We start from the raw sequence: 27,860 nt of genomic DNA, 5'->3' as shown, positions 1-27,860 counted from the left end.
TGTCTTGGTATTAATGTTTCAGCTTTTTTTCTTTTTTTTTTTTTCTTACTGCCACTTTACAAAGGACTTTACTATGTGCTGTAGGCTGCCCAGACAACATAAAAATAAAAATGAATTCACCTTGCCAGACATTTAAGTAAATACCCAGTAATATTAACTGGACCAACTGAAAATGGTTATTGTGTAGGGTGCATAAACCAGGTAAACAGAACTAGAGACCATGAAAGCAATGTCAGAAGCTCTAGAAGAAAGGAACTTCTTCTTAACAAACTAGAGCTCAAGGCACAACGAATAAAAACTTTAAAACATTTCTACTATATGCAGGTACCGAAATGCAATTCAGACATCGGGAACTGAAGCTGTTGGACAATTTAGTTCTTAGTTCTGTTACAAACACTGACCTCCTCAAAGCAAGTAACCAGGCAGCATTTTGAAACAATCCACTCGCAATGACAATCCTGCAAGAGATCAATGCAAACCAGATTCTGGAGTATTAGTCTGCGCTAAATGGGGAAGTTGACTGTTGCTATTTGCAGTTTCAACAACGCAACACCTGAACACGTTTAACTTTAACAGTTGAAGTTGACAAGAGAGCTTGCTAAAGAAAATGCAATCAGGCCACAGAAATGGAAAAAAAGCAAGGGGCTGTGTTTGTTTAAAGAAAGCTAGAATAAATACACACACAGCATGCAAGACAATTATATGTGATTTACAAGTTGCAAATACTGAAGAAAGAAATATTTAGTCTAGGAAAAAAGACACTATTGGATAATGCCAAGCAATAAAGTTCCCATAGCAAGCTAAAGAATATAATGCAATAGCATTATATTAGGCCTTGCTCTGTTGTGTAAAAACAGATCCCACCATACATAGAAGTCATTTGTAGTACCTGAAGATTCACTGACTTCACCAAGACCTGGGGCAGACAGGCAACTTACCCACGCTCAAGGAAGTAAAAAATGAAATTCTGAATGAGAAAAAGAGCCAATGAAACTAACGGGGTATGAAGATTCAGCAAAAGCAAATTCCATGTGGCAAACTACAATTAATAGAAACAACAATACGTTTTCCACAATGGCCCACCTTGTTTCAAATATCATTATTGCCAGACTTTAAAAAAAAATAAAAATTTGTGACATCTCTGGACTTTCAAGTGATTGACTCAAGCTATGCCCAAGCTTAAGTTCAGCCTGGCATTTTTTTGTGTGGATATATCTTTCCACTGCTCTTTTTTTTGGGTGGGGGTGGTTGGTGTGGGTTTATATGTATTCTTTTTTGCAATACACCTACTGACTATATCCAGCTACTCCTTTTCACTAATTCCAGTTCTGTAACAGCAACATTATCTTTCTTACTGCTCTCCAACTAGGAAGAAAACTGAAGAGAACAGAGCTCTGGCAGAGCACTTCAGAGCTTTATGAATTTGCACTACTTTTTGATATGCTACATAAGATAGATCTGTAGGACTGATACTGGCCATGCTATCACACCTCTCAAAAGAGCACTCAGCAAGAGAAAGTTACATATAGGATTCCTTGCAACATATTAGGACTGCAACTGGTCTAAAAAGAGATAACAAGGTGTATTTAGAAGCTGATGAATTAAGATTTGATTAATTAAAAATATGCTACAGAATTTGTGATCCAAATGGTAATAGTTAAAACTAAAAACATTTATTTTAACAAACAGGCATGAATTATGACAGACTTAGAACTAAATAATTTCACTAAGGTTGCTGAAGATTCAAGTTAGTGTTGACTTCAAAATAAAGGCACTACCCAATTATCTCCAATATGGCCCAATAAAAATTAGTGGGACATTTAAAGGGCTATTAGAGCGTGATGACTGAGCAGCATTTAGAAGAAAAATAGGTTTTGAACAAGACCTTTTATTATGTTTATCAGCAAGAACTGTAATAGTAAAACAAACAAAATGACCACAGAGGGCAATATCATCTCTAACATGAAAATACTGTAGTGGTTCCATAATTCTTATATCAACCAGTTGCGATCATTCTTCAAAACTCTCTGCTAATCCAAAAGCTAAACGAAAAGAGGTTCTGGGTTCTCAGTGGTTACTCAATGGTTTCCTGAATAATTTCTGCTTACAATTCAAAAAAGATTTTTCATGGCCAGTTTCACAGTCAACTTAAAGCTAAAATTCAAGCTGTGTTTTTGATTCGTGAATCACCTCAAAAAGCAGTTCTTACAGGAAGGGTTTGACCCTCATATTACATGACCATCCCCTTTGGAAACCAAGTACAATAAAAAGAAAACATGATCATTTAAAGAAAGGGGAGATGGATGAGCAGAAGTGTAATCTTCATTAACCTCCCAAAACTGGGGTGGCTTTTTTATAATAACAAAAATATGTAGGAAATCAAGATCTTAATTTAAGCTGGCACATAGCTGAACATGTATAAGAAATGAAGGTCTTAAAAATATAAGAGGCCATTTTTTCTGAATTGCCTTTTCAAGACATAGCTGAAGAAATGCAGATCAAGTGGAAGGAATAATCCCTTAATAGAAACTCCACCCGACTCAGAAGTTCCAAGCAGTAAATAGATGGAGACTAGCAATGCCTTAGCAGAAAATACCATATATGCCTGCACATTTCTTATCTCTCCCTTGGCACCAGGTTATAGCTGTTCTTGGAGAAAAGATACTGGGTTTGAGTCAGACCAAAGGTGCATCTATGTGGCCATTCTTAGGAGAATTCCAAAGGAAAAAAAGTTAAGTAAAACTACAATATTACCCATTAAGAGTCTTCCATTTAGTAAATTAAATTATAAAATTAAGTAGAATAATTCCTGACATCAAGGTTCCTGCGATGATACAGTTCCACAGGACTAAATAATCAGTTAAGTCATGGTGGGCAGGGAGGAAAAGGTGAGATTAATGAAAGCAAGAAAAATACATGTTCATGTGAAAACAGAAAAGATATCATGACATTCCAACTTCCTGCATTTTTCTTCCTTATCTTGAAATGTAATCCACAATGAGAAGACAAATAAGAGATAATTGAAAAGGCTTTGGTTTTGAACACAGAACAGAAGGCACATTTAGATGGCCAAATATTTGCAATTCAATAAAGATCATCAACCAAATTATTTAGGCATGTAATTTTCAGGGAAAAGTCATAAGTACATCTGATTTCATGCATTCACTGTATGGCTACTTTCAGACCATAATGGTTAGCTAATGGATTGATTACAAGTTCTTCATGCAATACCAGCTGAAAACTAACAAAATACCCTGTGCACAAAGAAACATCTTGGAAACGCCAAGGAGTGGCACCACTTCTGTTATTATTGCTCTGAAAAGCTCAATAATTGCAGTTTTTCCTGGAAAGAAACAAAACGAGCAGAACCAGAATCTCATTTGGAATGCAGTACAAGATGAGATGAGATCTGGAAAGCCCATCACACAGACTTCAGAAGATTCAGCTACTTGTCAAGGAAGATACCCTCTTAAGTTTCACAGAAAATATCAGACTATAAACCATTTTAGCTCACAAGAATGGAAACAAGTAAACAGAGGACCCTATTACAAAAATGCCAATCCTTGGAATAAATGCAGCAAAACAAACCAACGAAGTTACACTTGAGAGCTGCAGTTGTTGGACCTGAATCAGCTCACTAGGCCCACCAGTGGATGATGTTGGAGCTCTAAGAAGCACCTAGCTAAGCAAAAGTCTGTTTTTCAATAACAATTTCCAAGAGGAGAAAAAGAGAAGGAGAAACAAAGTTGACAAAAAATGTTGGGCTTACATGTGAAAACACTATCATGTTTTATTGAGTATTCTGTTCAGGGCATGAGAAGAGAGAATATGCTTCATATCTCTGTTTTGAATGAATAAAGACAATTTCTCTAAACATAAACCAAATAGCACTTTTCTACAATTCACAAAAATCACACACTTCAAAACTAGTAAGTAGGCAAGAAAACACTATGAAAATATTTGAAAACTTACAGCCTTAAATTCTGTTAAAAAGAAGATACCAGTATTAACCTGGCACAAAAATCCTGCTTTTCCGTGTACCAAAGCCACATCACTTAACAGAACCACTTCTCCTCCCTCTTTTCATACCTACTTTGCACAGAAACATTTTTTTTCTTCCAGTGATATGTTCTGAATGTTTGGTCTGTGGCTGTGGACATTTTACACATCAAGGACAGTAAGTAAAGGCTAACAATAAGAACAAACCCAGTATCTTAATTATTCTGTTTTCTTGGATTTATAGAAAACCCACCCCATTTCTGACTGCAGTAGTTTACAGTGGCACAGAGGACAGCCACATAGGACAGCTAAGCAGACCAAATATATCTCTGCTACTAGAAAAGAGAGTACTGCCTTCTTCCAGGCGTGACACTGCTGTCCCCATTCTGTGTACTTGCTCTGGCACTCATCTGACCACACAGTAAGATAATTCAAGTTGCTAACGCAAGGGAAGAGGAGAAGAAAAAAAAAAATTCTAGCAAAACCAAAAGAAAAGAAGTAGTTTTCTGCTGGGTTAGTCGAGTGAATTAACTTTTCATGTACTTAGAAAAGTACCAGAGCCACTGTGACAGAGCATGCTGTACCAAAACCAGAGTAACTGAGAATACTCCACGCACAAGCATCAAGATATGAGAACTGCTAGTGAGTCTCTTTAACATCCACTTATTCCCAGACTTACTTCTTACCCACCATCTAAGAGCATGCATTATACACTTCAACTTCAGTGATCCAGCATTGAGTACTTTCCCAAACACAGGTCTCCCTCTCTGAAATCTAATCATGCCAGCAATCTACTAAAACATCTTTGTGGGTTTTATTTGAAACTTCTAGGACAAGCTGCTTTTGACATAATACATGATTAACCCCCCCACCCATACAGTAATTTCAAATATATGGGTTTTTGGAAGGTCAAACAAAGTTTTAATTAAAAAGGTCATTCTAACTAAGAATGCACCTGTAAAATAAAAACAGTCCCCTAGCTTTTTGGGGGTAGCATCAGAGAAACTAAACTACAAGAGTGAACCAAGTATTTGCAATTTATTTCAATATTTTGATGCAAGTATAACTGTACAACAAACAGACACACAAAGTTGTTGTTTAAACAAGTAGTTTGTACTCTCTTCCCACCCTAATTTGCATGCGTTATGTTACAGTTTAAGTCACGTGATCACATACTGTTTTTCCCCAGGATATCTGCCTCATTCAATGCACTGGATGGACTCTGATCCAGGGAAAGGTTAGCATTGTGCACTGAAGGAAGCTGCTCTCTGTAGACCAGTCCATTGAAAATGCACAACGATCAATATTAGAATGGAAGAAACGCAGGCATTCAGTAAGAGCTTTATAAACCTAATAGACAACAAAAGACCCCCACAGGCTCACTTAGCACAGTGAAGATATGTTCGTACCTTAGAAAAGAAGCACATACCTAGCACTAGCTCCCAGCTGGCAAATTTGAAGCTCCACCTCCCCGTAACAAAGAACTTTCTTTTCTCAAATTTCAAACAGTCTCCTGGTCACAACCATATCAATTTTTACTACATTATGTAGCATGTTATTCAAAGAGGGGGAAGTGCATGCCATTGTGTCCTTTTACAACCTTACAAGTGCTAGAAGCAGATATGAGAATTTCCGCAAGTAAATTCTGCTATCTGCACAGATTCAATGCCCAACTCCCCTGTTCAAAATTTTCTAAAGGGAAACCAGAATTTCACAGATTTTCTTGGCTTTCTAGCTAAAGTAAAAACAATCTGTTTTACCTCAGTTCCATTATGCCTGCAAAGCTAAGAAATGCAGCGCTAACATGGAACTTGTCTTTTTAGGAGGCTCAAGGAGATACTATGGTATCAATATACATCAAATACCTTTTTTCTGCATTTGCAAAAACTGGACATGGTACTTCAAAATCAAGTTCTACAGCTACTCATGCCTCAGGTTTCATTCCAGTCATTCAAGGAAGCTTCCTAGCTCCCACCTACAAGCGAATATAGACTTTTCCAGTTCACTTTCATAACCCGGTTCTTTTCTGGCTTGTATGTTACCAACAGAATTGTTAAAAAATTCTGCCTGCCAAGTCTGTTACAGCTGATGAAGCACAACATAGCAAGAAGCCATTCTTCTTTGCAAAAGTCAGTTAGAATAGATATGGGAAGCAGTCACCTGTCAAAAAAAAAATGCAGTACCATGATAAAGTAAGTTTTGTAACAGCTTTTATGTCAGAATGTTTTTCTTTAAAGAACTAAAGAAAACATTTTTATCTGATCCATTACAAATAACTTTTAGATTCTTGAGATTTTGACAAAATTCTGTATATCCTCAGCTACACTATTTAGCAAGCCTTCCTGACCTCCTTCACACACACACACACAAAAGGAAACAACAATAAAACATTTACATGAAAGTGACAAAGTCTTTTAAAAAAGGAATAATCAAAGAGCCAGGGGAGGTTCTTTGTGGTATTTACATTTAACTTTTTTCCCCCGTTAAATAAAATTTGAAGTTGAGGAGCTTCCACATTAGCAGCATTCAGTTCTAGTAAGACAGACTTCTCAGCATCCGGACATAAAGTAATTGCCAGGGGAAATTAATCATAGGAAATCACAGCATATTTAATCATATCTTAGATCAGTTTACAAAAACCGTCCTGTTGCACATATCATTTTACACAGGCAAACCCAGGGCCAAGAACACTGTCACCATCCTTGAATGGCATTCCAAAAGAGAAAAGATGATCATCGCAGTACTAGAACAGGCTTTATTCTTTCAAAGTAGTTAAATATTCTATGAGTACCTTTGCTTTCACCAGGAAGGAAATAATTTCTTCAAAGTGCAGATCAGTGGATGCTATCTGTAATCTCTTGTCATAAGAATGCAATTCTTATGTATCTTCAACTCATCAGCACAGCATCTACCTCTCATTTCTTCCGTAAAGCCGGAAGAACAGATGGACTAATTGTCAGCTCATCTTAAAAACGCTGAAAATAACGCCCCAAAGGCTGGCAACCGCCGCACGCCATCCCCGCTCCCCTCACCAGCGAGCCCCCCTCGGCTGGCACCACCACCACCTACGACGCCCAACGGCCACCCCGCGCGCCTCGCCCAACCGCCGCCGCCCCGGGCTGGCGGGAGAGACACGCACGAGCACCTCTGTCCGACGCCGCGCGCCGCCTCTGCCGGCGGCGGGGTGCACCGGGGAAGCCAGCCGGAGGAGCGCGCCGTCCGCGCGCGCCCCCCCCCTCCCCCTTCCCGCCTGCAGCCGGCGGCGCGCGCAGGAGCGGAGGAGGGCCCCGCCGCCCGCCTCGACGCCAGCTTCCTCCGCTGCAGCAGGCTTTCTGCTCGAAAATCGCCATCGGGTTTTTGTTAGCCGAGTAACCCGTTCGTTTCCACGCCGGAAAAACAAAGTGGGCCCGGCCCTGCTCCTCGCCACCATGAACAACAAAAAAAACCCCCACCACGTTATTTTACGTTTTCCCCGGGAAGAGCCTCAAGAAAGAAAAGATCGCGCCTTCGGGACGGTATACTTGAATGCAGAAGACCCGCCTCGCTGGGTGAAAATACGCCATAGAAGAAAAGGCAAAGCCAACAGATTTTCTCTATCATCCTTCTCAGAAGACGTTATTTTAAGGGGACGGGGCGGGGGAACACCGCCTCTCAAATGAACGGTATCACCGATTTTTAAATCTGGAGAAACATGCCACCTCCAGCCCTGCGGCAATCTGTGAAATAGGGGCATCCGAAAAAAAAAAAAAAAAAATCATTAAACCTCTGGAAACGTCCGCCCGAATCACGCAAATCCGCCCGCGGGAGGGGAAGACAGGCTGCGAAGCCCGGCTGCCCGCGCCGCGGCCGGCCGGGTGGGTGGGTGGGTGTGCCGGCGGCGGCGCCCCCGGCCGGGGCCCATCGGGGCGGAAAGGGGCAGGGGGAGGCGGGCAGGGGGATCCGGCAGCGCCGGCCGCATCCAGTCTGCGCCGATCCCCACCCGCCCCCCGGGGCAGCGGCAGCCCCCCGCCTCCAGCCCCGCCGCGCTTACGAGGGGGGAAGGAAGGCGGGGGCGCGGAGCAGCCTCCGGACCCAGCGGGAACGGGGGAGGGGGAGCGGGCTGTGCCGCGACCGCGCTACCGCCCCCTCCGCCGGCCGCGGCCCCCGCCGCACGGCGCCAGCTCCCGGCGGGCGAGGGCCGCCCGACACAATAGGCACCGGGCGGACGGCGGGGCGGACAAGCGGCGTGACCCCGGCCCCTCTGCTCGACCCGCAGCCAGGGCGGCAGCATCCTCACTCACCCCTTCGAGGAGGTTCGCCGCGCCGGGGAGGGGCCGTCCCTAGTGGTGCCGGTGCCGCCGGTGCTCACTGAGCCGGCATCCCCGCGGGGCGGGGGCGGGGCGCTCCGGTCGGTGTCCCTGTGGCAACGGCTCCAACCTTATTCCCTGCACATAGCGGCTAACGGGCAGAGCAGGGCACGGCACTGCGCAGGCGCCGCCCGAACTCACACAAAGGGGGGGGCGGGGGAGCCCAGTGCGCCGGCGCCAAGGGCCGAGCGGCGGAGCGGTTCCGCCGCGCCTGCGCCAGCTTCAGACAATAGCTTTCCCCGCTCCGGGCGCCCGCTGCGCAGGCGCCGGAGCAGGCGGTGGCGGGAGGTAAACACCACTTCCCACTCGTATCCCCCTCGGCCGTGACTGGACCTGCGCTATACCCCGCCGCTGCGGACCTGAGGGCGCAGGCGGAAGAGCTGTAGCGCGCGCAGGCGCGAACGCAGCCGCAATCTACAACAAAGGGGAAAGAGGCGGCCGCCCTCCTCTTCCCGCTGCCGGCCGTGGGCGAGGGGCGGCCGGCGGGGACTCCACCTCCCGAGGGGGGCTCAGCGCGGCGCGGCGCGCCGCATGCTGGGACTTGTAGTTTTGTTGGCGTTCCCGCAGGGCGCGGAGCTGGGAGGCGTGGCGGCTCCCGAGCGTTGCCACGCTCAGCGGTGGCGGGGCGTGGCCGCTGGCGGGTAGCAACGGCCGACGCTGAGGAGCCGGAGGGGGTCCCCGCACGCACTGTGGGAGTTGTGGTTCTTCCGGGAGCCGGCGGCGGTTGCGGAGCGCGGGAAGGCGGAGCGGGTGGAACTACTGTTACCCGCCGGCGGTGCGGGGCGGCGGCTGCTGCTTCCCTGGGAGCCGGCGGCGTCCCCATGCGGGCGCCCCGCGGGGAGCCCGCCCTGGCAGAGTCCCTGGAGCGGTACCAGAGGCGCCTCCGAGGTGAGCGGGCACCGCCGCGGCAGAGCGGCGCGGGCTGCTTCTCCCGCCGGCTGCTCTCGCTTCAGCCGCTGCCCGGTTCTGACGGGGGACTCCGCCGTAGCCCGCTGAGCGCCGGCGGGGAGGGCGGCGGGTCCGTTTGCGCTGTCGGGGCGGTGGGGAGCCGGCGGAGGGCGGGAGGGGAGGCCTGGGCCGTCCCGTCCCGTCCCGTCCCGTCCCGTCCCGCCGCTCGGCCGCCAAGAGTAAAGTTGCTTCTGGTCCTCCCTAAACCCGATCGCTGGTGCGGTTAATGCTATCACACGCAGTTGTCTGATCATAACTTGGCTTTGAGAGGGCTGCTGCCGGTTTTGGTGGGTTTTTCTTTGGTTCGTGGAAGGATTTTGGCTGTCATTGAAGCATCAAATTCTAGACGTGGTGAAGGAGGGTGCAAATTGGTTCTAACGGGAGTGATTACTCCCATGTCATAAACTGTTTTCATACCTGCTGCCTGATCCAAGAAGTATTGCATATAGCCCGACAGAGAGCACCTTCATCTCTCAGCTATGGTACCTGGGCTTTACCAGCCTTCAGACTCTCTCTGGCTAGTCAAAGTAAGTATCCACATTCTGAAGAAAGCCAGTAGATAATTTGTGGGTACGTCACCCCGTTTGGCGCAAAAAGTTGTGTTCCGGACACAGGGTCCGCACATCACATATTGTGACACTAGTGAATCAAGTGTGTGGTTGCAATATAGGAAGCGTCATTGCAAAAAGACAAAACAATTGAAGTATTTTTAAATTGCAACTTGATTCTTAGCAAGCATTTTATATTTCCTTCTCAAAATAGCATCAGTTTATTGCGCTGAGGGTGGATTTTATTTGTTCCAGAAGATAGAACTTTAAAGAATCATCTCTGTTTACTTCTGTAGACTAAGCAGGCATGTGGGTGCTGCTTGGCACTTGTAGGTAGAACAGTTAAAATGGCAAATATCAGAGCATCTCTTGATATTCGTAGAGTTCCTTTTGTGATATGTAAAAACAATGAATAAAACCCTACGAATTGCCTTACGTAGACACAGGTAATCTTAGTACTGTATCATGTTTGCTTTTTCTGTGGATGAATGTGGAAAACCACTAGATAATTTTCCTGTACTGGATTTGGACTCTCATGGAGGCAAAGGTTTTCTGCTATGACTTTTATTGACAGAGGAGGAGTGATAAATTAGGATTTTAAAACCATAGTTGAACACATATGATTTTGCTGCTTAATAAATCTAACAGCATTATGTTTCTGCTTCAAGACAGTATTGTTGCTCACGGACATATAGCTCTGTTTAGGAAGGCCATACGTTAAGGGTTTTTGTTCATTTCTGCTGCAGTAGTATAAGCATAAGTACAAGCTCAGCCAATATGTTGAAAATTTGGTGTATTTCATAAGACATTTATTTTTGGGGTGCTTGTGATTATCTTTTACCTAGAATACTTTTTCAGGCTTGTTTGCTTGCTTTTATGCAGATCTGGGAAGGGGCTATGCTGTTACTGAAACATTTTATAAATTCATGTTCTTCTGCGATAGCTCAGTGGTTGACCTGCCTTTTCAATTTAGGCAATGAAGGCCAGTCAGTGCTGGCATTTTGGATTGCTGGCGAGTCCAAAAGGTGGCATGTGGGCAGCAGAGAAGGCAGATTTCTTCTGTTCATCCTCATCTAAGGAGATGTGGAGATGTGTTGGTGTCTTTAAATTCTGAAGTGTGCTGGCAGCATGCTGTGCTCAATGTCCATCCTGCCGGGGCATCCAACCACCGTTGGATACAGTGGTTATGTTGAGCTGCCTGGACTCCCTGGAGAATGTGATGTCCTTGTCTTCTGTAGGCAGTAACAGCAGGTGAAGCCAAAGATCTTTAGTCTCCAAGCCTACTATGTATTCATATAATTTCAGGATGCTTAATACTTCTTTATGTAAATGCTCTTGTGTGCGTGTAGTTTGGTAAGCTTGGTAAGGACTTTATAGTTCGTTCCTTGATTCAGGTGAGGTTTGTCATGAAAAAATGCTTTTGTAGCATTTTGCAACAGAGCTCCAGTCTTTCTGATTTTTCTCTTAGGCTCTTTGTGCATTTTAAATGTTCCAATGGAATTTCTCTTTCAACTAGAAAGTCTGTTGGAATGCTTGAGGACCGTCATATATATATCTACATAGCTGCGACGAGCTTTTAGGCTTTTGATATGCGAGGTTTTGAAACATGCCTTTGTGCCAAGTTATCTGGATGTTGTAAGTGACCTCTTTAACTCTCTCGTGTCTTCAAAGTGTCTTTCTCAAGAATTTTGCATCTTGGGCTGTTTAACTGTGTATAAGACTACTGTTAGAGCTCATCATATCTAACGATTGGATGCATGTATTTTGTTCATACAACTTATTTTCATTTTATCTGTTTCTGACTGGATCCATTATGGTTTTTAAATCATTTCAGAACATGACCTTCTGGTGGCTGTTTCCCTTTCCATTTTGGGAAACATGGACTTTTTCCATACAATGCCAAGATAGGTTTAATTTCATACATCCAGGGGTGCCTCTCAGTTAGTAGCTATCAGCAGGGTATTATCACAAATGTAACCCCAATGCAGGGCGGTATAATGTAAGTTCCATTATGTTTCTCATTGAACCTCTTTATTCCTCAGTGATGTACAGTTTTTAACTCCTTTGATCTGTACAGCATTTCTCACATCATTACCACTACTGTTAGGAATTTACTGTAAGACAAACAGATCATTATTACTCCCAAAGTTGTCAAATCTAATTCTTTACCTATTTTTCTTATATACTTATACAGCTTGAGATTTTTCTCCAAATTCAGATAATTCCTGTCATCTGGATTCTGGAATTTCAGTTGGCATGCCTTGGGCATTATTTCGTGTTTTTGAAATAGAGAGTTCTTAAACTGCCTGTAATGCTTGACATTATCTGGATCCAGGCTGATATGTGGGAACAGGTTGTCATCACCCATGCTGGAGATCAGAAGAATCATTTTACAGCCTTATTCAGTTCGATGGAAGGGTGTGTAAGTTCTCAAAGAGTGATTGGTTATTTCAGTGCAGCGTCCTTTGTTGTAAAGGGAAATCCCTCAGAAGACTGGTACACAGGATGCCCAGGTGTTCAGTAACCTGAGTGTGGTGGCCAGAGGACAGAAAGCTGGACCAAAAAACCTAAGACATAACTGGTCTTAGAGCCCAACAGAGAGGTTATGATGAAATAACAAAAGTCCTATAACAGGGCTTTTCCTCAATAGTGTAGACCTGATATAATGAAAGTCTTTAATGTTGTGTGTAATACAGAGTTAAGTGAGTGGTATTTGTACTGTTGGGGTTATTAGGTTACTGTGTAAACTTTCACACAATTGAGATAATTTCAAATGAACCTCAAAGTCTAGGAGATAATAACATTTCTAATAAAAAGTTATTCTCAAGGGAATAGAGGTATTTTGTAAAGGAGAGTAAGTGCTGTACTATTCTATTCACATTAATAACTAAAAATTGGCAGGCATGGCGTGAATGTCCAATGGGCCTTCTACTACACCAGTGCCAAGAGCAGAGTGTGATGGCTTCCTGCTACTCTCCGTTTTCTCCTAACAGCAGTAAATATATGGAAAGATGTCGTGGTTTAACCCCAGCCAGCAACTAAGCACCACGCAGGCACTTGATCACTCCCCCCCCCCACCCGGTGGGATGGGGGAGAAAATCGGGAAAAGAAGTAAAACTCGTGGGTTGAGATAAGAACAGTCTACTAGAACAGAAAAGGAGAAACTAATAATGATAATGATAACACTAATAAAATGACAACAGTAATAATAAAAGGACTGGAATATACAAATGATGTGCAGTGCAATTGCTCACCACCCACCGATCGACACCCAGTTAGTCCCCGAGCGGCCATCCCCTGCCCCCACCCCCCCCCCAGTTCCTATACTGGATGGGACGTCACATGGTATGGAATACCCCATTGGCCAGTTTGGGTCAGGTGCCCTGGCTGTGTCCTGTGCCAACTTCTTGTGCCCCTCCAGCTTTCTCGCTGGCTGGGCATGAGAAGCTGAAAAATCCTTGGCTTTAGACTAAACACTACTTAGCAACAACTGAAAACGTCAGTGTTATCAACATTCTTCTCATACTGAACTCAAAACAGCACTGTACCAGCTACTAGGAAGACAGTTAACTCTGTCCCAGCTGAAACCAGGACAGAAGACTATTTAGAGCCCACTTCTTTGTTTCTAGCATTCACCTTGTTCCTTGAACAGGGAACTATTAACTCGGGTTTTTTATGTTGAGTTTTCTGCCTGTTTAATAAACAGCACTGGCTCACTTTTGGGCCAGAGTCAGTATAAGAGGAGGAGCAAAGGAGGGGAGACCATCCTTTTTAGGTACAGTACCTGATACAGGCATCCTGTAAATCTACCCTAAGAAAATGTGGAAATTATGTTCTGTATTCCACTGCATTATCGAGTGCAGTGTCCTATGTAATTTCAGAGAATGAAGGTGCAAGCTGTAAGAGGAATAGATGAAAATAGAAGACTTCTACAAATAAAGTTTCATTTTGTGGCTGCTTTATGTGACTCCAAAAATATATAGGAGAGATGTGAAGTCAAAGCCATCATAGGAAAAATGAGTAGGGGGCCCAGTTACCAGCTCTCCAAGTTAGCTGTGACACTGAAGCAGCTAACAATTGAATTGTAAATTGTAATCTCTAATTGTAAATTTTTAGCTTAGGCTTTTTATTTTTATTTGGCAATTGTTTCTAAGTATTCTCCTGAACAGAGCACATAATGTTCATTTAAGGGTGGAGAATCTGTCAGAAGGAACTGAAATGCTTGGAGTTTCTCACATGTAAGGGTCTCTAGACCTCAGGCACGTGCTTTATGCTCTGCAGAATGGTCTGGTTTAGGAACTCACGAGGATGAATGCTGAAGCTCCACAGAACAGTTACCTCTAAAAGATGATAATTTGGTAAAAGCTATGTTGAAAACCACCTATTGCTCATATAATGGAAAGCAACTATGAAGACCAAGAAACCAAATCGAATGGGTCCATGATTCATTATTTTGAAACATCTGTGTGTTAAATACATCTTAGGACTTTTTGAGGCCTGGCTAATGAACAAGCTGGTATCATTCCTTGTTGTTGTTGAATGCTTACATGTAAAATCCTAGCAGCATAGGTAGTAATTGATAGGATACTTTCAGTCTCAAAGCTGCCATGTAGTATGTTAGTAGCACGGTAGCACACCTGTGTTTGACAGCCAATAAAGAAGAATAGCTGCATAACAGAATGGTAAGTAAAGTAAATTCCAAGACTGCACAAAACACAATAAAAACTTAGGAGCAAATTCTCAGTTTCAGTATTTTTAAGCAATTAGTTCGCTGAAATGCTAGTCCAGAAGAGGTACATGATGTACTATTTTAGATTTCTAAGTGTCAATAGAAACAAAGTCAAAGTTGATACACTCTTGGACAGTGAAGTTTTCTTTAAATAGGCATCATCTTTGTGTTTTCACTAACTGGTCTAATTGTCTGGTTTGTCAGTTATTGTTTCACATAAATTCTACAGTGTTATTTTTTTAAGACCTGAAGAATCAGTGTAATTCCTTCTTTAACTTTCTAGGGCTGTTGTCTGATTGGGAACCGTGGGATATCAGAAAGTGACCTGTTTGTTGAATTTATACCCAGTAACTTGTAGTCATCTTCCTGTAAACATTATTAGAGCTGGACTGTTAGCTTTACATGTCATACTTATTGCAACTTTTCCATACAGTTGTAGTTTGTTTTCTTCAATTTATGTTGCTTAACACTTCTACCAGCTGGAGTTATTTTCCATGTCTTTTGGGCAATTCTGTTGTTTTGGATGGTTGGTTTCTTTGCTAAGCTCTCCATTAGCTTCCAGAGTATTTTCTATGGCATTTCTGAGTTCATGAATGAGGTAGCTTTGGTGCTTTCATTTAAAGGAGTGCTCTTTATAGACAGTCTTGGGCAGTGTCTGAAAAAACATCTTTTGTTTAGGCAATGCAAACACGGTTCAATGCCTTCTCTGTTTTTTCTGGTTTCACTTCAGTGGCAAATTGTTCTTACAAAGATTTCCCCCCCCCCCCCCCAAGCTGATTATTACTTTGGAAATACAGCTACCTCTTTCATGTTGTATTTTACTTCAGAGTGTCCTGACTCTAGCGTTTATCTTAATTTTTTTTTTTTTGACAAGTTGAATAGGTCTGTAATTTATCTCCAACATAAAAAATATGGTGTTCAGTAGTAGTACTGACATTCCCATATAAAAAAAAACCTTCTACCAATTATATTTCTATAAAGATACTTCTCTGGAAAAAGGATAAGTATACTATATTTTCAGGGAGTAATACTTATGTTTTGTAGTTACAGTGAGTACAGAAAATAAACAGAGTTATCATTGCTTCTTTCAGGATAGAAGAGCATCTTTATTCAGCACGTAGAATATATGGCATGTGCTCTTTGAACATTAATTAATGTTTCAGTCAGGGCCCTATTGGTTTTGTCTAAAGCATTATGCTTAACGGAATTTAATCTCGTCCAAAGTTGCAGTCGCGTTTAGATGAATTGCGGGTTAGGAATATCTTTGTACCTAGAATGGTATGGTCTTGATCCTGGGTTAGGATCACTGGTTGCTTCTGTCTCTGAAATAATAAGCAATAATGTATTTCTTTCTATTAGGAGTTTGGTCAGCGTTGTCATTGCTAAGGCACTAGATAAGTTATCTGCCTGTCCCTTGTGGCAAGTACTGCCTGTGATTTATACATGATAGTTGACAACTTGACAGAATTTTTGTGGAGCAGTTGCATCTTTTTTTTTTTTTTGATGTATTGGGTTTAATCCATTAGGTTTTGTTCCTAGCTTGCATTTTTCATAATCATCTCAGATCCTTTGAACACTGAAAACCAAAGAGGTTTATAGTGAATAATTTTTTTTTTTTTTAAGTTTTAATCCAGAGAAGTCCAATTTCATTTATATCCTCAGATGTTCTATGGGAAATGACACATCAATGAAGTCTTATCATACAACAGAAATATATGTTCAGATTTTATTCATAGAGTCTTGTTAAGATGTAGAAAATAAAAATGCTGATTGAATTTTAGATATGCAAATCACAGTGCTGCATGCAAGCAGTTTTCTATAGTATGTTTTTACTGAGGCTCTGTTTCTATAAAATGTACTGTTATAGGAATAGCATAACTGAAAAAGTTAGTTTGAATATGTGAGCACTTAAAAATTAGTGACTTCTAAATTCATTACGAAATTTCATGTTGTCTTTAAGCAAAGGTCCTTTGGTGTCCAATAGTTTGCATCCACAGAGGTTCTTTCTTCTACTTTCATATTGAAAAAGAATATTTTTACATTGGCAGAAACAACAAGTGTTACCTTTCCACTTGGTAATGTGTCTTCTTTTATCCTAATGCCTAAAATTATGTCCCTTATTTGGGAAAAAAATGTTATAATGTACTTATTCCCTTTTACACATCCAGTTCAACTCACTGAGGTAAATGTTAGCTCTTTGGTGTCTAGTGAAAGTAAAGACAGGCCATCGGAAAGTCCTAACTCCCAGTTTCCCAGTGGTGAGTGTTTTGCTTTAGGCAGCAACTTTTGTAATTTGGAAATCAGCAAGCTTTTAAGAAACTTTGGCAAATATGGGATGAAGCTTTCAAAAATGTGGTGACATTATTCCAGAGGCAGGAAAGCGTAGTCAAGAAAAGTAGACATCGGTGCGCCATTGAAAATGATTTTAATGTGTTTCACTACTACTGCCCGGTATATGGAAGAAGAGGACATAGCGTAAGAAGATCTAGGTTATCTTTGAGGATAAAGTATTAGCTTGGAGTTCAGAAGCTGTAATATTATGAAGTGAGGGAAGTGCTGGAAAAAACTGTATATTAGCCTGTTTGGCTTTGGTTTCTTTTGGTTTGTTGTTCTTCACTGGCTATGGATCAAATATTGGTACTCTGGGGTTCTCTGACAGAGGTCTACAGTGAATGGGGAAATGAAGGAATTTTATTGCTATCAGATGGCACACCACATAATAACTTAACTGACACTGAACACTTCTTGGCAACAACTAGTTGCAACATAGTTTGCTGAATATTTAAACCATTGCATCAGTGAGATACTTGTACCATTTCTCAGTTAGCTCTCCCACCCTCATAGCATCCTGGAATGCTCAAAAACGGATGAATAGCTTAAGTATGCCAATAGAGAAATATTTGACCTAAACCGCTCTTTTTTGAGTCATTGCCTTGTGAATTGTATTTGGGTTTATTATAATAAATTATGACTATTTAAAATGTGCTTTTTATGTCTTCTTTTATCTTAACTTTGTTAAAGGATGGAGGTACCTGAAAATCAAAAGAGGTGATGCAAATCATAAGATGACTGGGCTTTAAAAATAGGTGCTGAGAGAAGATTAAAGAAACTGATCAGGTTGTTATTAAAAACTAGCATTGCTAAAAAGTGAGTGATGGCTGGCACAGTGGACTGAGAACCATGTTCTTAAATATAATGCTTTTCTGAGAGGGGTATTTATGTTACATAAGCTATTGGTAAATTACAACCAAGCAGAGAAAAAGACTGAAAAGGACTGTGAAAACCATTACAGTGGGGAAAAAAATCGATTTCCCAAAACCATTACAGTGGGGAAAAAAAATCGATTTCCCAGCTTCAGTCAAGATGATGTGAGTTTGAAAAAGAGATAAAATGAAGGCAGAAATACATATCTTGCTTTTGTTCTCCGACTTGAACTGCTATTCACCTTTCCATTTGGAAGAAAGGAGCTATTAACATTTGTAACCAGCAGCATATATTATACTCTGAGGCATGTCTTCTGAATTCTACCTACAAAATGCTTAACTGTAATTATTTTTTAAGCTTTTTTTTGCCTATGAGAAACAAATATTTTCAGTTAGTAATTTATGTATCACATCAATTTACAGGTTAGAAACACATAAAAATAAATGAAGGATGTGTGCTGGAGACCTTGCCATTTTTCTAGTTGTAGCAGTTGCTCCTATGAAAGGTGTTAACTTACAAGCTTTGTCTCACAAGAATGAAATTCCTGTTCTGCAGGCATTTATGCCTAAATGTTCCATATGCAGTAGTCCTAGGGAAGAATAACCTTCCAAAGAATTCAGGGCTAAATCAAGAAAATAGCTATGATTTTATGTTTCTGAAATTCAAGTAAGTTTTTGAGAGTATGGGGTTTTGTTTTGTTTTAAATCATTAATAACTGTTAACTATAAATGAAACTTTTCTGATTCAGGGTAGTGTTGACTGGTAGTCACAAATGACTGTGGCATTACTTTGGAGAAACAGGAAAGAAACAGTTCTTCTATATTCCTGATTAAAGTGGTTGTGAATCATGATGGAGGACTGTCTCACTGAGCGTTGTGTGCTCTGTGACTGATGTATGGGTCATTTTCTTGGTTCCCTTGGTGTTACAGTAGAACCTAGAGATCCTGCTTTGTTGAACATTGCATAAAGCTGTACTACTTAGGTTACTACTCTGTCTTTTCTAGTTAGTATATACATTGCTTAAAGGGAAGAGAAGTGAAATATTCATCTCCCTTTGTACATAGGCAGTTGAAAGAAAGAAGTAATAAGTGAGTTGCGTGAGGTCCTACAGTGTGAACTAGAAGTATCATTATCTAAAACCAAGCCCGTATTTTCTGATTCCTAATCCAGTTGTCATCTCTCAGCTGCAAATCTCTCAAGTTTCTTTACTGGCATATTAGAAATGTTAGCTGTATCAGAGTGATATGGCATTTATGATAGGAAAGTTTTTTATTTTTATGAAGTCAGCTGAATCAAATTAAAAAAAATTTAAAAAGGAATATAGGAAAAAATATATTCAAAATGAGAAAAGACCATTACTATATCACTGTTCAGTAAGTCAGTTAGTTCTTGAAAGAGTTCATAAAAATATTTATATTTATCTGGAAGGAGGGGTTTTTTGTTGTTGGGGTTTTTTTCCCCAGAATGATGAGTGTTGTTATTTATTTTTCACACTTGTTCAGAAGTCATGGGTCTTTTTTTAATCACTGTTTTATGTTGGCTTGATTTGCTGAATTTTTACTTCATTTACTCACTATTTTTTAGTTGTGCTGTACATTGCTTTGTCATTTGTGGTGGCATCATTAGAATTCAAAAATATTGTTCTTGGTGCCCAATCCTGCACGTTGTATGAAATATAGCGTGAGCTTTAGGTTCATTGAAAAGTATTGAAGCTGCATATGCTAGAAAATATTTTAGGGTATATTATTATTTGTGCTGCTGCAGAGTCCTAATGTATTGACAGGCCAAGATGCTATTTATAGTTGCTTCTCTGAAAATGTAGTAAATATTTTTTCTGCAAATTGTGACAGTAGTTGTTTTGGCTGTTTGCATTAAGTAATTGCTTCCAGTGGCTGAGTTTAGGTCAAGTAGTCAAGATAGTTGCTGAATGCTTTTAGTTCTCCCATTTTTTAGCAAATTTAAAATATCAGTCAGTAAATACTTTCTTTTATGTTGTTTATTGTGGCTAATGATACGATTTTTTTTTCAGAGCGTGCTAGTGAAAGCATCCATCAACTGAAATATGCCTTGGAGGAAAGACAGTTTGCAAAGGGTGAGGGTGAAGTTGGATTTGACCAGTCCTCTGTGGAGAAGGAGATTGATGATGTGGACAGGGGCAGTGATGACAGTGGGAATGCAGCCTGGCAGGAACTGCAGCACAGTCATGCAGGTAAGATTACTCTGAAAGCAAATGGTTTAAAAATTGTTAGAAATGATACTAATTTCAATGAAAAAAGTAAACACTTTTTGGTTATAATGTTTTTTATTTCTTCCTAGTTAATCAGCTTAAGATTTTGTTGCAACATCAAGAAAGAATGGAAAGTGAAGTCTCTCTGTCAAGGAGGAAGATGTCATTCTCTGTATGTTTCTTCTTGTTTCTTTTGTGTGTTGTTTGAATGAACGGCATGCGTGATGAGATGAATTTTCTAGTATCCAGGAAGAAAAAGAAGCACCGAATCATTTTTATGTGCTGAAATACAGGAGATTGCTGAGGCTATGGCCAGAACTTGGTATGCTTAAGACCATAGCAGAAAAAAAAGAAATCTATAATACAGGATTTAGACTTTTCCTCTCTTTTGTTGACCATGCAGTGTGGGTCACAGTCCACACTGCTTTCAGCTTTCTCATCTTTTTCTTTCCATCAAAAGGTCATCCTTTTTGTTTTGGAAACAGTTGGGATCGACTACATGGACAAATTTCTGTAAAAGCAGTCTCTGTTTTCCTTTGACTGTACTTTAAGGATGCTCAAAGGCCCTCTTATGCTGTAACTATGCCTTTTTTTTAGAGGATTAGAGATGTTCATATAACAACAGGTTTGTAGCACTCTGCCAAAATGTAGTGGTCTCTGTCAAAGTTAGTTTACACCCTTACATGGGCTTCTCAGATTTAGCCTTCTTGCAGCAGAACTGCACCAAAGTACATGCAATGGACAGTTCAGTTACAGAGCAACTGCTAGATACTAGTATCCCTATAGGAAAATAATTCAAAGGCATTGTTCCAGTTTTATCTTTTGATGGCTTCCACTGACTACTTTTGGTTTATACTAAGCAAGACAAGCAGCTCTTTGCTGTCAAAGTTGAGGTAGCAGCAGAATGATCTAAAGCCTATATTCGTGCTGTGTTGCTTTGAGCCTGTGCAATGACCTTAGCTGTACTGTTCTGACATTGAGAAATTTTATTTAAAGTTCAACTTTTCTGAGCGTTCTAAAATCCACGAGTTTAGTCTGATTGTCCTGCCAGGTACTTTTGCTTCATAATGGTGCAGGATGGAATTAGTGTTTTGTAGCTCAAGGGAATGGTGCATCATTGCTTGATCTTGACATGACATGAATCAGTATCAATTTGTATTTAGCCTTTGGAGGGGAGGGAAAGCATCTTTTAATCCATCTTCGTCAAAATTTTCTACTTGTATTGGGAAATTTTAGTACAGTGGAAAAATTAAGAAAACGGGATACTCTTTCTAAGAAATGTGATAGTGCTTTCAGGGAATGGATTAAAGGATGGAGGAATAAATGGAAAAGATGGGATTTTACTGTATTGATAGGGCATTGTCCCATTTCTTCCTCTTGAAGTTTCCAGTGAGAGGGATTCTTTGAAGTGGTGGCCTTATTCTCCTTTTCAAATGTCCTCCATCTGCTTGCTAACCAGGATATGAAAGTGTTCTGAAGATAACCAAATGTAAAGCTCAAAAAATGTGGAAGTACAAAAGTGCACACACACCAAGAAACCCCAAACCCTTATAAAATACAAGCTTGTCTGGTGGTTTGCTGGACATTGAAGAAATGCTTCCTCTATAAGAAGAATCAGATTCCCCAAAAGTCAAGAAAACCAAACTTATGAGTAACCTTAACCTTTTGCTTTCAATTATACTGAAATACCTGATGACTGCTGAATAGTAGATGACGTGTCCTATAGCTAAATATAGTATTTCACAGAAAGTATACTGTTTAGTAAGCTTTACAACATTTCATATGTATAAATAACATTGTCTTAACAATATTCCCTTCTCTTGCTCTTTGATAAAAGTTGCAATAGACATCAAATGAGTATGTCTTTTCTTTGATTACACCCAGATGGTTGGGCAGAGATTTTCCTTTTGCTTTTTACCTCATCTCCTGAGGTCAAGGCCCAGTAAGGTTGCTTCATACGACAACTGCAGTTCTACAGGCTGGGTCTTGGCTAACCCAACTGCACCCAGCCAGGGTTCCTGACACTGTTGTTATAGCTGGAGTTCCTGTGGCTGATTCCCGTTGTTTCTTGCCAGTTTACAGGGCAGCAGATTTAAGACTGCCAGCAGGAGTGTCTCTAATTCTGGGGCTTAGAGGTTTGAAATTTGAGGCGTTCTGGAAAAGTACAAGGTGGGCCAAATTATTTGGGATGTTGGGAAAACTATTTGTCACTGTGTAGAATGCTAGCCTCTAAAGGTGCTGTATTTTATAAACCCTTGTGTTTTTATGGTAAACTTTTCAATGTTAAGAATGTAAATGTGAACAGCATTTCTGAGACTCGGGCATAAATGTTTGGTAATTCATACTGATCAGATGTGTCTTTCAGGTCTGATATTAATATTTGGCCTACTTTAAATATATGCCTCCCCTGACCTCTGTTCTTTCATCCTATAACACATATTATCAGAATATTAATGAAAAATTCCCAAATTAATTTATAATTAATTGATAACAATTGTGTAGTTAAAAAAGTAGAAAGAAAGAAATCACAAATGATCGACCAGGCATTGGCCCCATGAAAGGGCAGGTAGAGGCTTCTAAATAAAGAAATATCCCAGTGACAGTGCTATGAGTTAGTAAGTTGTGTTAAGAAGTCCTCTGTTCTTTTTCTGTTGGGAAAATACATTATGTATTATTTTCTTTTTAGTGAAACCATTTTTAGCACTCTTGTGTACATTACACCAATGTTTCTCAAGTTAAACATTAGCACTAGTTTTCAGTGAAAAATAATTTGAATAGAAATAGAGTTTTCCACATTTTCGAACGCTGCTGTGGTGTAATCTTTTCAGGGAGGCAGCTGGAGGTCTCAGCTGCAAGGTGTCTATTACACTTTCAGAAAAGAGGGAGGGATGAATAGGAGCCAGAGGAACAGAGCAATGAGTTACAAATATTATTGGCACTATATTATATATACTTTAACAAGTGTGATTCACTTTTTAAAAACTTCATAAAGTAGTTGAGATTAACAGACTTGAAAGCAAGGTGAATTCTGAGTCAACAGAACATCGAACTTACGTGCACTGAGCCAGGTGGAATACATTGCAAATTCAGAGTCTGTTCTTTAAATGTTTTTCCGGATGGTTCTGGAAACCCCCCCATTTGTCTCCACTGTCGTAGTTCCAGATTTCTCAAGAGTCCCCCATTTTAATACAGGCAATAATTATATTGGGTATAATTTTACAGGAAGGTTTTTGTTGCTAGAAACCTTCCCCTCACCCTGGTTAGTGGATTTTATCTTTATCTTTAAAGGTTGAACAGGGAATCTTGGTAACTTATCTACAGATTCTGCCAAAAAGATAACTAGTAGATGTAATGGCTAGCCATTAACAGCTTAGTTTGGGGTTTGGGGTTTTTTTGAATGGTGAATTTTTCAAAAATAATATTTAAAAACAAAGATGTAGGTTTCTGAATCTTTTAGGAAATTTAGGAGTCCAACTGTTCAGTTAGCTCCTGAAAAGTTCTATGATCTTTAAGACTTTAAGTCTTTATTTGAGAAGGATATCGTGGAATATTTTTGCACAGAAAGGTGTGTTTCTGACCTGAGATCACAGATGTTAGAATTGTATCCGTTTCAAAACTAGCTAGGGATCAGCATAAAGATGGTCGCTTTCATCCAGAATAGTGAACTAATGCTAGAAATGTGCCTGTTGTTCCTCTTGAGAGGACCCAATAACAACTCTGTGTGAATTTTGTATCCTTACCAGAAAAGAATACAAAGAAGGGGGATTTATCCTTTTGCAAATGTGAGTAAAACTGTTCAGTAAATTGGTGAAAAACACAGACATCTTTTGTATAAGAGGATATATGCTCTTCTTAGAGGCATGTCCCAGTTTGACTGTCTTAATTTTAATTATTTTAAAAAAACCAACAAAACATTGTGCCTTGCATTGATATACTTTCTTTTAGGTTCAGGAATTAAGATAGTTTGTATATGTCAACTAGCATTAGGTTGTACTTAGTTCTTTCAGTGGATGAAATTTGCAATATTGGAATATCAAACTAAAGTAGTAAACCAGTATTGAAATACATAAAGAGGACGAGTGAGGATCTGATAGTAGCTGATTTATTTGAATTTGAAAGTAGAGACTCCATTAAATATTTTTCTGATTATTCAAAGGCACTTTTATTGCAGACTAATGTATTTATGCTTAATACTGTTACTCCATTAAAATTATTTTAAAGTATGTTATGCTTCATTAGAACTAAATACATTATTATACTATAAAAAAATATTTATTATATCCACTCTAAATAAGTCCTTCTTATTAGACTGACAAGGGCTGTTTGTTGCTAATAGGATCAAAGAGAGGCTGTAGTTTTCAGGAAACTATTTAATTTATGATTATAAGGGCGTTTTAGCAATATTTACTTACATTCTTTATCTGTACTGTATTCTTAGGAGTAAATGCTGTAAAGTTATAGCGCTTGTGTTTTTCACATTTTGTAAAAAGTTTAATCCCTGTTTAAATTTTGCCAAGCCAGGCAGATATGCAATTGTTTATCTTGAATGGGCAAGGATGCCCTACATTACCTTCTTTAACTAGTTATTTGTGAGGCTATCAAAAATCTTACCTATTTATAGGGTCTTCAGGTTTTTTTAGAATTGTCTTTTAAAATACCAATAATCAAGTTCTTTGATAAACGTAATATCTATTACACATTTTCTGTGTTTCTATGGAGGTATTAAAATTGCAGACATAGTTGTGTTTCTGGAGCAATTGTTAATGAACATTTAGAGGAGTTGCCTTTGATGCACATCCACAACTCATTAAAATTCAAGGGATTTTTATATTCATTTCACAGAGAAGAAGATACCCCCTTACATTTGTCTAAAATGGCTGATACACTTAAATAGCGGTATGAATTTCATGTACAAATTGGTTTGTGGATAGGATTTAATCCTGCTTTATAGATGTGCTTAATCAAACAGCTGTACACTTTGACAGAAGTGACATACTTTTTATATTGAAGAGTTTAAGTTCTTACTGGTTCTCCTTTCCTCATGATCTAGTATACTTGGTGACTTTTTATTAAGTGTACATAGTATTCTATGTGCAAGCAACTTCTTACTGCAATAAATGGAAAACTGGAAAATAACACATGCTATTCTTACTTCTTTCAGAAACTCCCAGAAGCTGCAACTGGAGACTTACCAGCCCTTTCTGATCTCGTTCCTATAATCAATGATCAGTCACAGTACATTAACCATTTAGAAGCAGAAGTGAAGTTTTGCAAGGTATTAGACAACATATTTCACCTACTAAAACCCTAGTCCCCTAAATATGAAGAAATCCTTTAAAAACAACTTATACTTAGTCTTGAGATTGATTGTTGTAATGACCAAAGCTGAGCCAAATGCAGTTCAGTAGATACTGAGCCTTACCATGCACCTTGGTGCCTGTGTAGTGTTTAAGGGTCTTCAAAGACATTTTTACATCCTATCACAAATAGAAATAAGCAATTTTTTTAAGAGGTTATATGGAAATTCAAGCTACAAAAATGCAAAATCTGTCTTTTGAGTATTCTTATTTTCTCTAAAAGGGTTAAAATAGTTGAGAAGGTTAATCTAGACTTTTGGTCTCAAGATGTATTTAAATGTTGATAGCCATCTCAAGGAGCCTTTTACATGCAGTTCCTGTATCCTATAGGAGGAATTGTCTGGGGTGAAAAAGCAAGTGCAAGTAGTTGTACTTGAAAATGAGGAACTCCATCAGAAACTGAAATTCTTAACTGCGGAACATATGTTGAGAGAACAAACTCTTTTAGATGCCTCAGTAAGTTTTTATTTTTCTGTTGTTGTTTTGATCAGTGTTCAGGGACCTGATTGTTTTTAAGGAAGGCTATGTAAATGGTTATCCGCAAACTGAATTTTAGTCAAAATTTAGTGAGAGTTTGTAAACATGGATTTCTGTGGTTAACATCTTTATTGTAGGTTGCCAACCTAATTAACTTGTTTATTGGTTCTTATATTCTACTGTAATGAAAATTATAAGATTCAATACTTATATAACATTTGTTTGAAAAAACAGCCTACATAATTGTAACTGAAGCACTAATTTTTTTATTTTAGGCAAATACTCAGAACTCCTGGCCTGTAGGTGGTAATGACTGTAGCATGCGTCAGCCTGTCACCTCATCACCAGTACATAACAAAGATCAGGCTTTTGTTACAGCAGCTGTTGGAGAAACAGAAAAATGGGCTGTAGAACTGGTTAGTATTAACTTTCTTTGCAGAGGCATACCTTTGCAGAACCTTTCAGTGCTTTGTTGTTGCTGCAGTTCTGATGATTAATTTTGTAACAGACATACAGGAGGAGTTTTGGTTGGCTGAACCTTAATCTGAGATCAAATTTTATTCTCTTAAACCTCATCTTCTTATTATACCCTAATTAATATTATTATCCAGTTAGACACAGATGGCAGGTTGTATCGGCAGATGTTGACTTCCCAGAGATAAGCCTTGTTTTGAGAATGTCCCGTCAGTGATGGCTCAGCTGTACTTTGGAGATTCTTAGCAGTAACACAACGCAAGAGCAGGTGTGAACTAGCTGGTGTAATTTAGGTAGCCCTCCAGGCAAGCTCTTTTGCAATGAGTCTTTCTGCTCCTGGAGCAGCCCAGGCTCAGTAAACTACAAAAGTAGCTTTGTGCAGCCTGTTTTCCCTAAGCTGAATTACACACTCTGTGCTTTTAGAGATACAGAGAAGCCCTAGTGATTCAGAGATGATGTTGTCTCTATCCTGTATTTTTAGTTTGGGAAAAGATTCTTAATTTTTTTTTCTCTAAATTAATGGGGTAGCATTGCTATCTTTTGAGAAAAACATGGTTAACTGAAAGCTTTGAAGTTTTTTATTCATGTGCATATGCATAGTGTGGAATTTAAAGGGTACTTTAATTCTTCAAGATAATTATATGTATTTATTAATTTTTCCCAGTGAAATATATTTTTGTTGGTTTTGTGCATCATCTAGAGCTGAAAATGTCTTCAGTGATCCCTAATGCCTGCAGTTGTTTGAAAGCTAGTTTTTACAGTAATTGCACTTTTACTTCATCTGCCATATTTAAAGCAAGAGAATCATACTGATCGTGACTTCTTTCTAAGCATCATAGCGAGCTAAATTTCTGGTGCTTTATCGATTTCGTTATCACCGTTGTATTTAACATTGGTGTGGTTGATTTATATACCTAGTTCTTCACCAGGTAATAAGAGTAACTCACTGTGTTGTAAATAAATAGCCTGTCTACTTGAAATTCTGAAGAATTCCTCTTTTATTTCTGCTGACTTGTGGGAGAGTAAGAGCAAACTTGAGACAAGATCATCAATTTGTGTAAATCATTGTAGAGGGCTGCAGTTGGAGCTGAAGCAATTTAGCATATGAGGATCTGGCAAGATGTATAGAAATACATTTTGTTCATTTTGTAGACTTTCACAAGTGTGAAATATTTAGATTTCTCTGACACTAGTGTTTCAACAACTTTATATCTTCGAGGGAAAAGAATGAATGTGGCTAATGTCTAGATTTATTTGTAAAGACAATATTACGAAGAAAGCAAAAGACAATTCTTTTCTCCCATCTTTTCTAAAGGAGAAACTAAAACTTCTTTATCAAGAAAAAGTCAATATCCTTGATGCTCAAATACAGTCTCTAAGGTAAAGTGAAATGTTTATTTTTTTTCTTAAAATTATTGTTAATCAATTATCACTTCATGACAACATGAACCACTCTGAATTTAAGTAAGAGAATGCCTGAATGTCTGAATGTCGTGTTTTCTGGTAGTGTCCCTGAAAGCTGGTTTTACATGAAGTTTTCTCAAATATAAA

The 27,860-nt window shown here is 39.7% G+C and overlaps 2 protein-coding genes across 18 annotated transcripts in view; one reads left to right on the top strand and one right to left on the bottom strand.

The window, feature by feature from the left end:
- Positions 1–8,721, bottom strand: part of CEP170 (centrosomal protein 170) — a 106,899-nt gene extending 98,178 nt beyond the window's left edge. For 3 of the 10 annotated variants that reach the window (XM_052805372.1, XM_052805373.1, XM_052805375.1), the window contains exon 1: positions 8,280–8,668. The gene's annotated coding sequence lies outside the window, so the exon portion shown is untranslated. Of the gene's footprint in view, positions 1–7,668; positions 7,687–8,279 lie in introns of those variants that run through there. The other 7 variants (XM_052805368.1, XM_052805371.1, XR_008237881.1 and 4 more) reach the window with 6 other exon arrangements.
- Positions 8,722–8,919: 198 nt separating this feature from the next.
- SDCCAG8 (SHH signaling and ciliogenesis regulator SDCCAG8) overlaps positions 8,920–27,860 on the top strand; it is a 116,599-nt gene continuing 97,658 nt past the window's right edge. For 2 of the 8 annotated variants that reach the window (XM_052806468.1, XM_052806471.1), the window contains exons 1-7: positions 8,920–9,233; positions 19,804–19,983; positions 20,091–20,173; positions 25,163–25,276; positions 25,689–25,814; positions 26,111–26,251; positions 27,625–27,689. In XM_052806468.1, coding sequence (XP_052662428.1) covers positions 9,167–9,233; positions 19,804–19,983; positions 20,091–20,173; positions 25,163–25,276; positions 25,689–25,814; positions 26,111–26,251; positions 27,625–27,689 — 776 coding nt within the window. In that variant the 5' untranslated portion in view covers positions 8,920–9,166. Of the gene's footprint in view, positions 9,234–10,829; positions 11,093–16,497; positions 17,718–19,803; positions 19,984–20,090; positions 20,174–25,162; positions 25,277–25,688; positions 25,815–26,110; positions 26,252–27,624; positions 27,690–27,860 lie in introns of those variants that run through there. The other 6 variants (XM_052806467.1, XM_052806466.1, XM_052806473.1 and 3 more) reach the window with 5 other exon arrangements.

This window comes from Harpia harpyja, chromosome 13, assembly GCF_026419915.1.
Source record: "Harpia harpyja isolate bHarHar1 chromosome 13, bHarHar1 primary haplotype, whole genome shotgun sequence".
In the NCBI taxonomy this organism is placed as follows: domain Eukaryota; kingdom Metazoa; phylum Chordata; class Aves; order Accipitriformes; family Accipitridae; genus Harpia; species Harpia harpyja.
The sequence above is the reverse complement of the archived record's forward strand: the minus strand, read 5'-3'. Positions and strand labels throughout refer to the sequence as shown.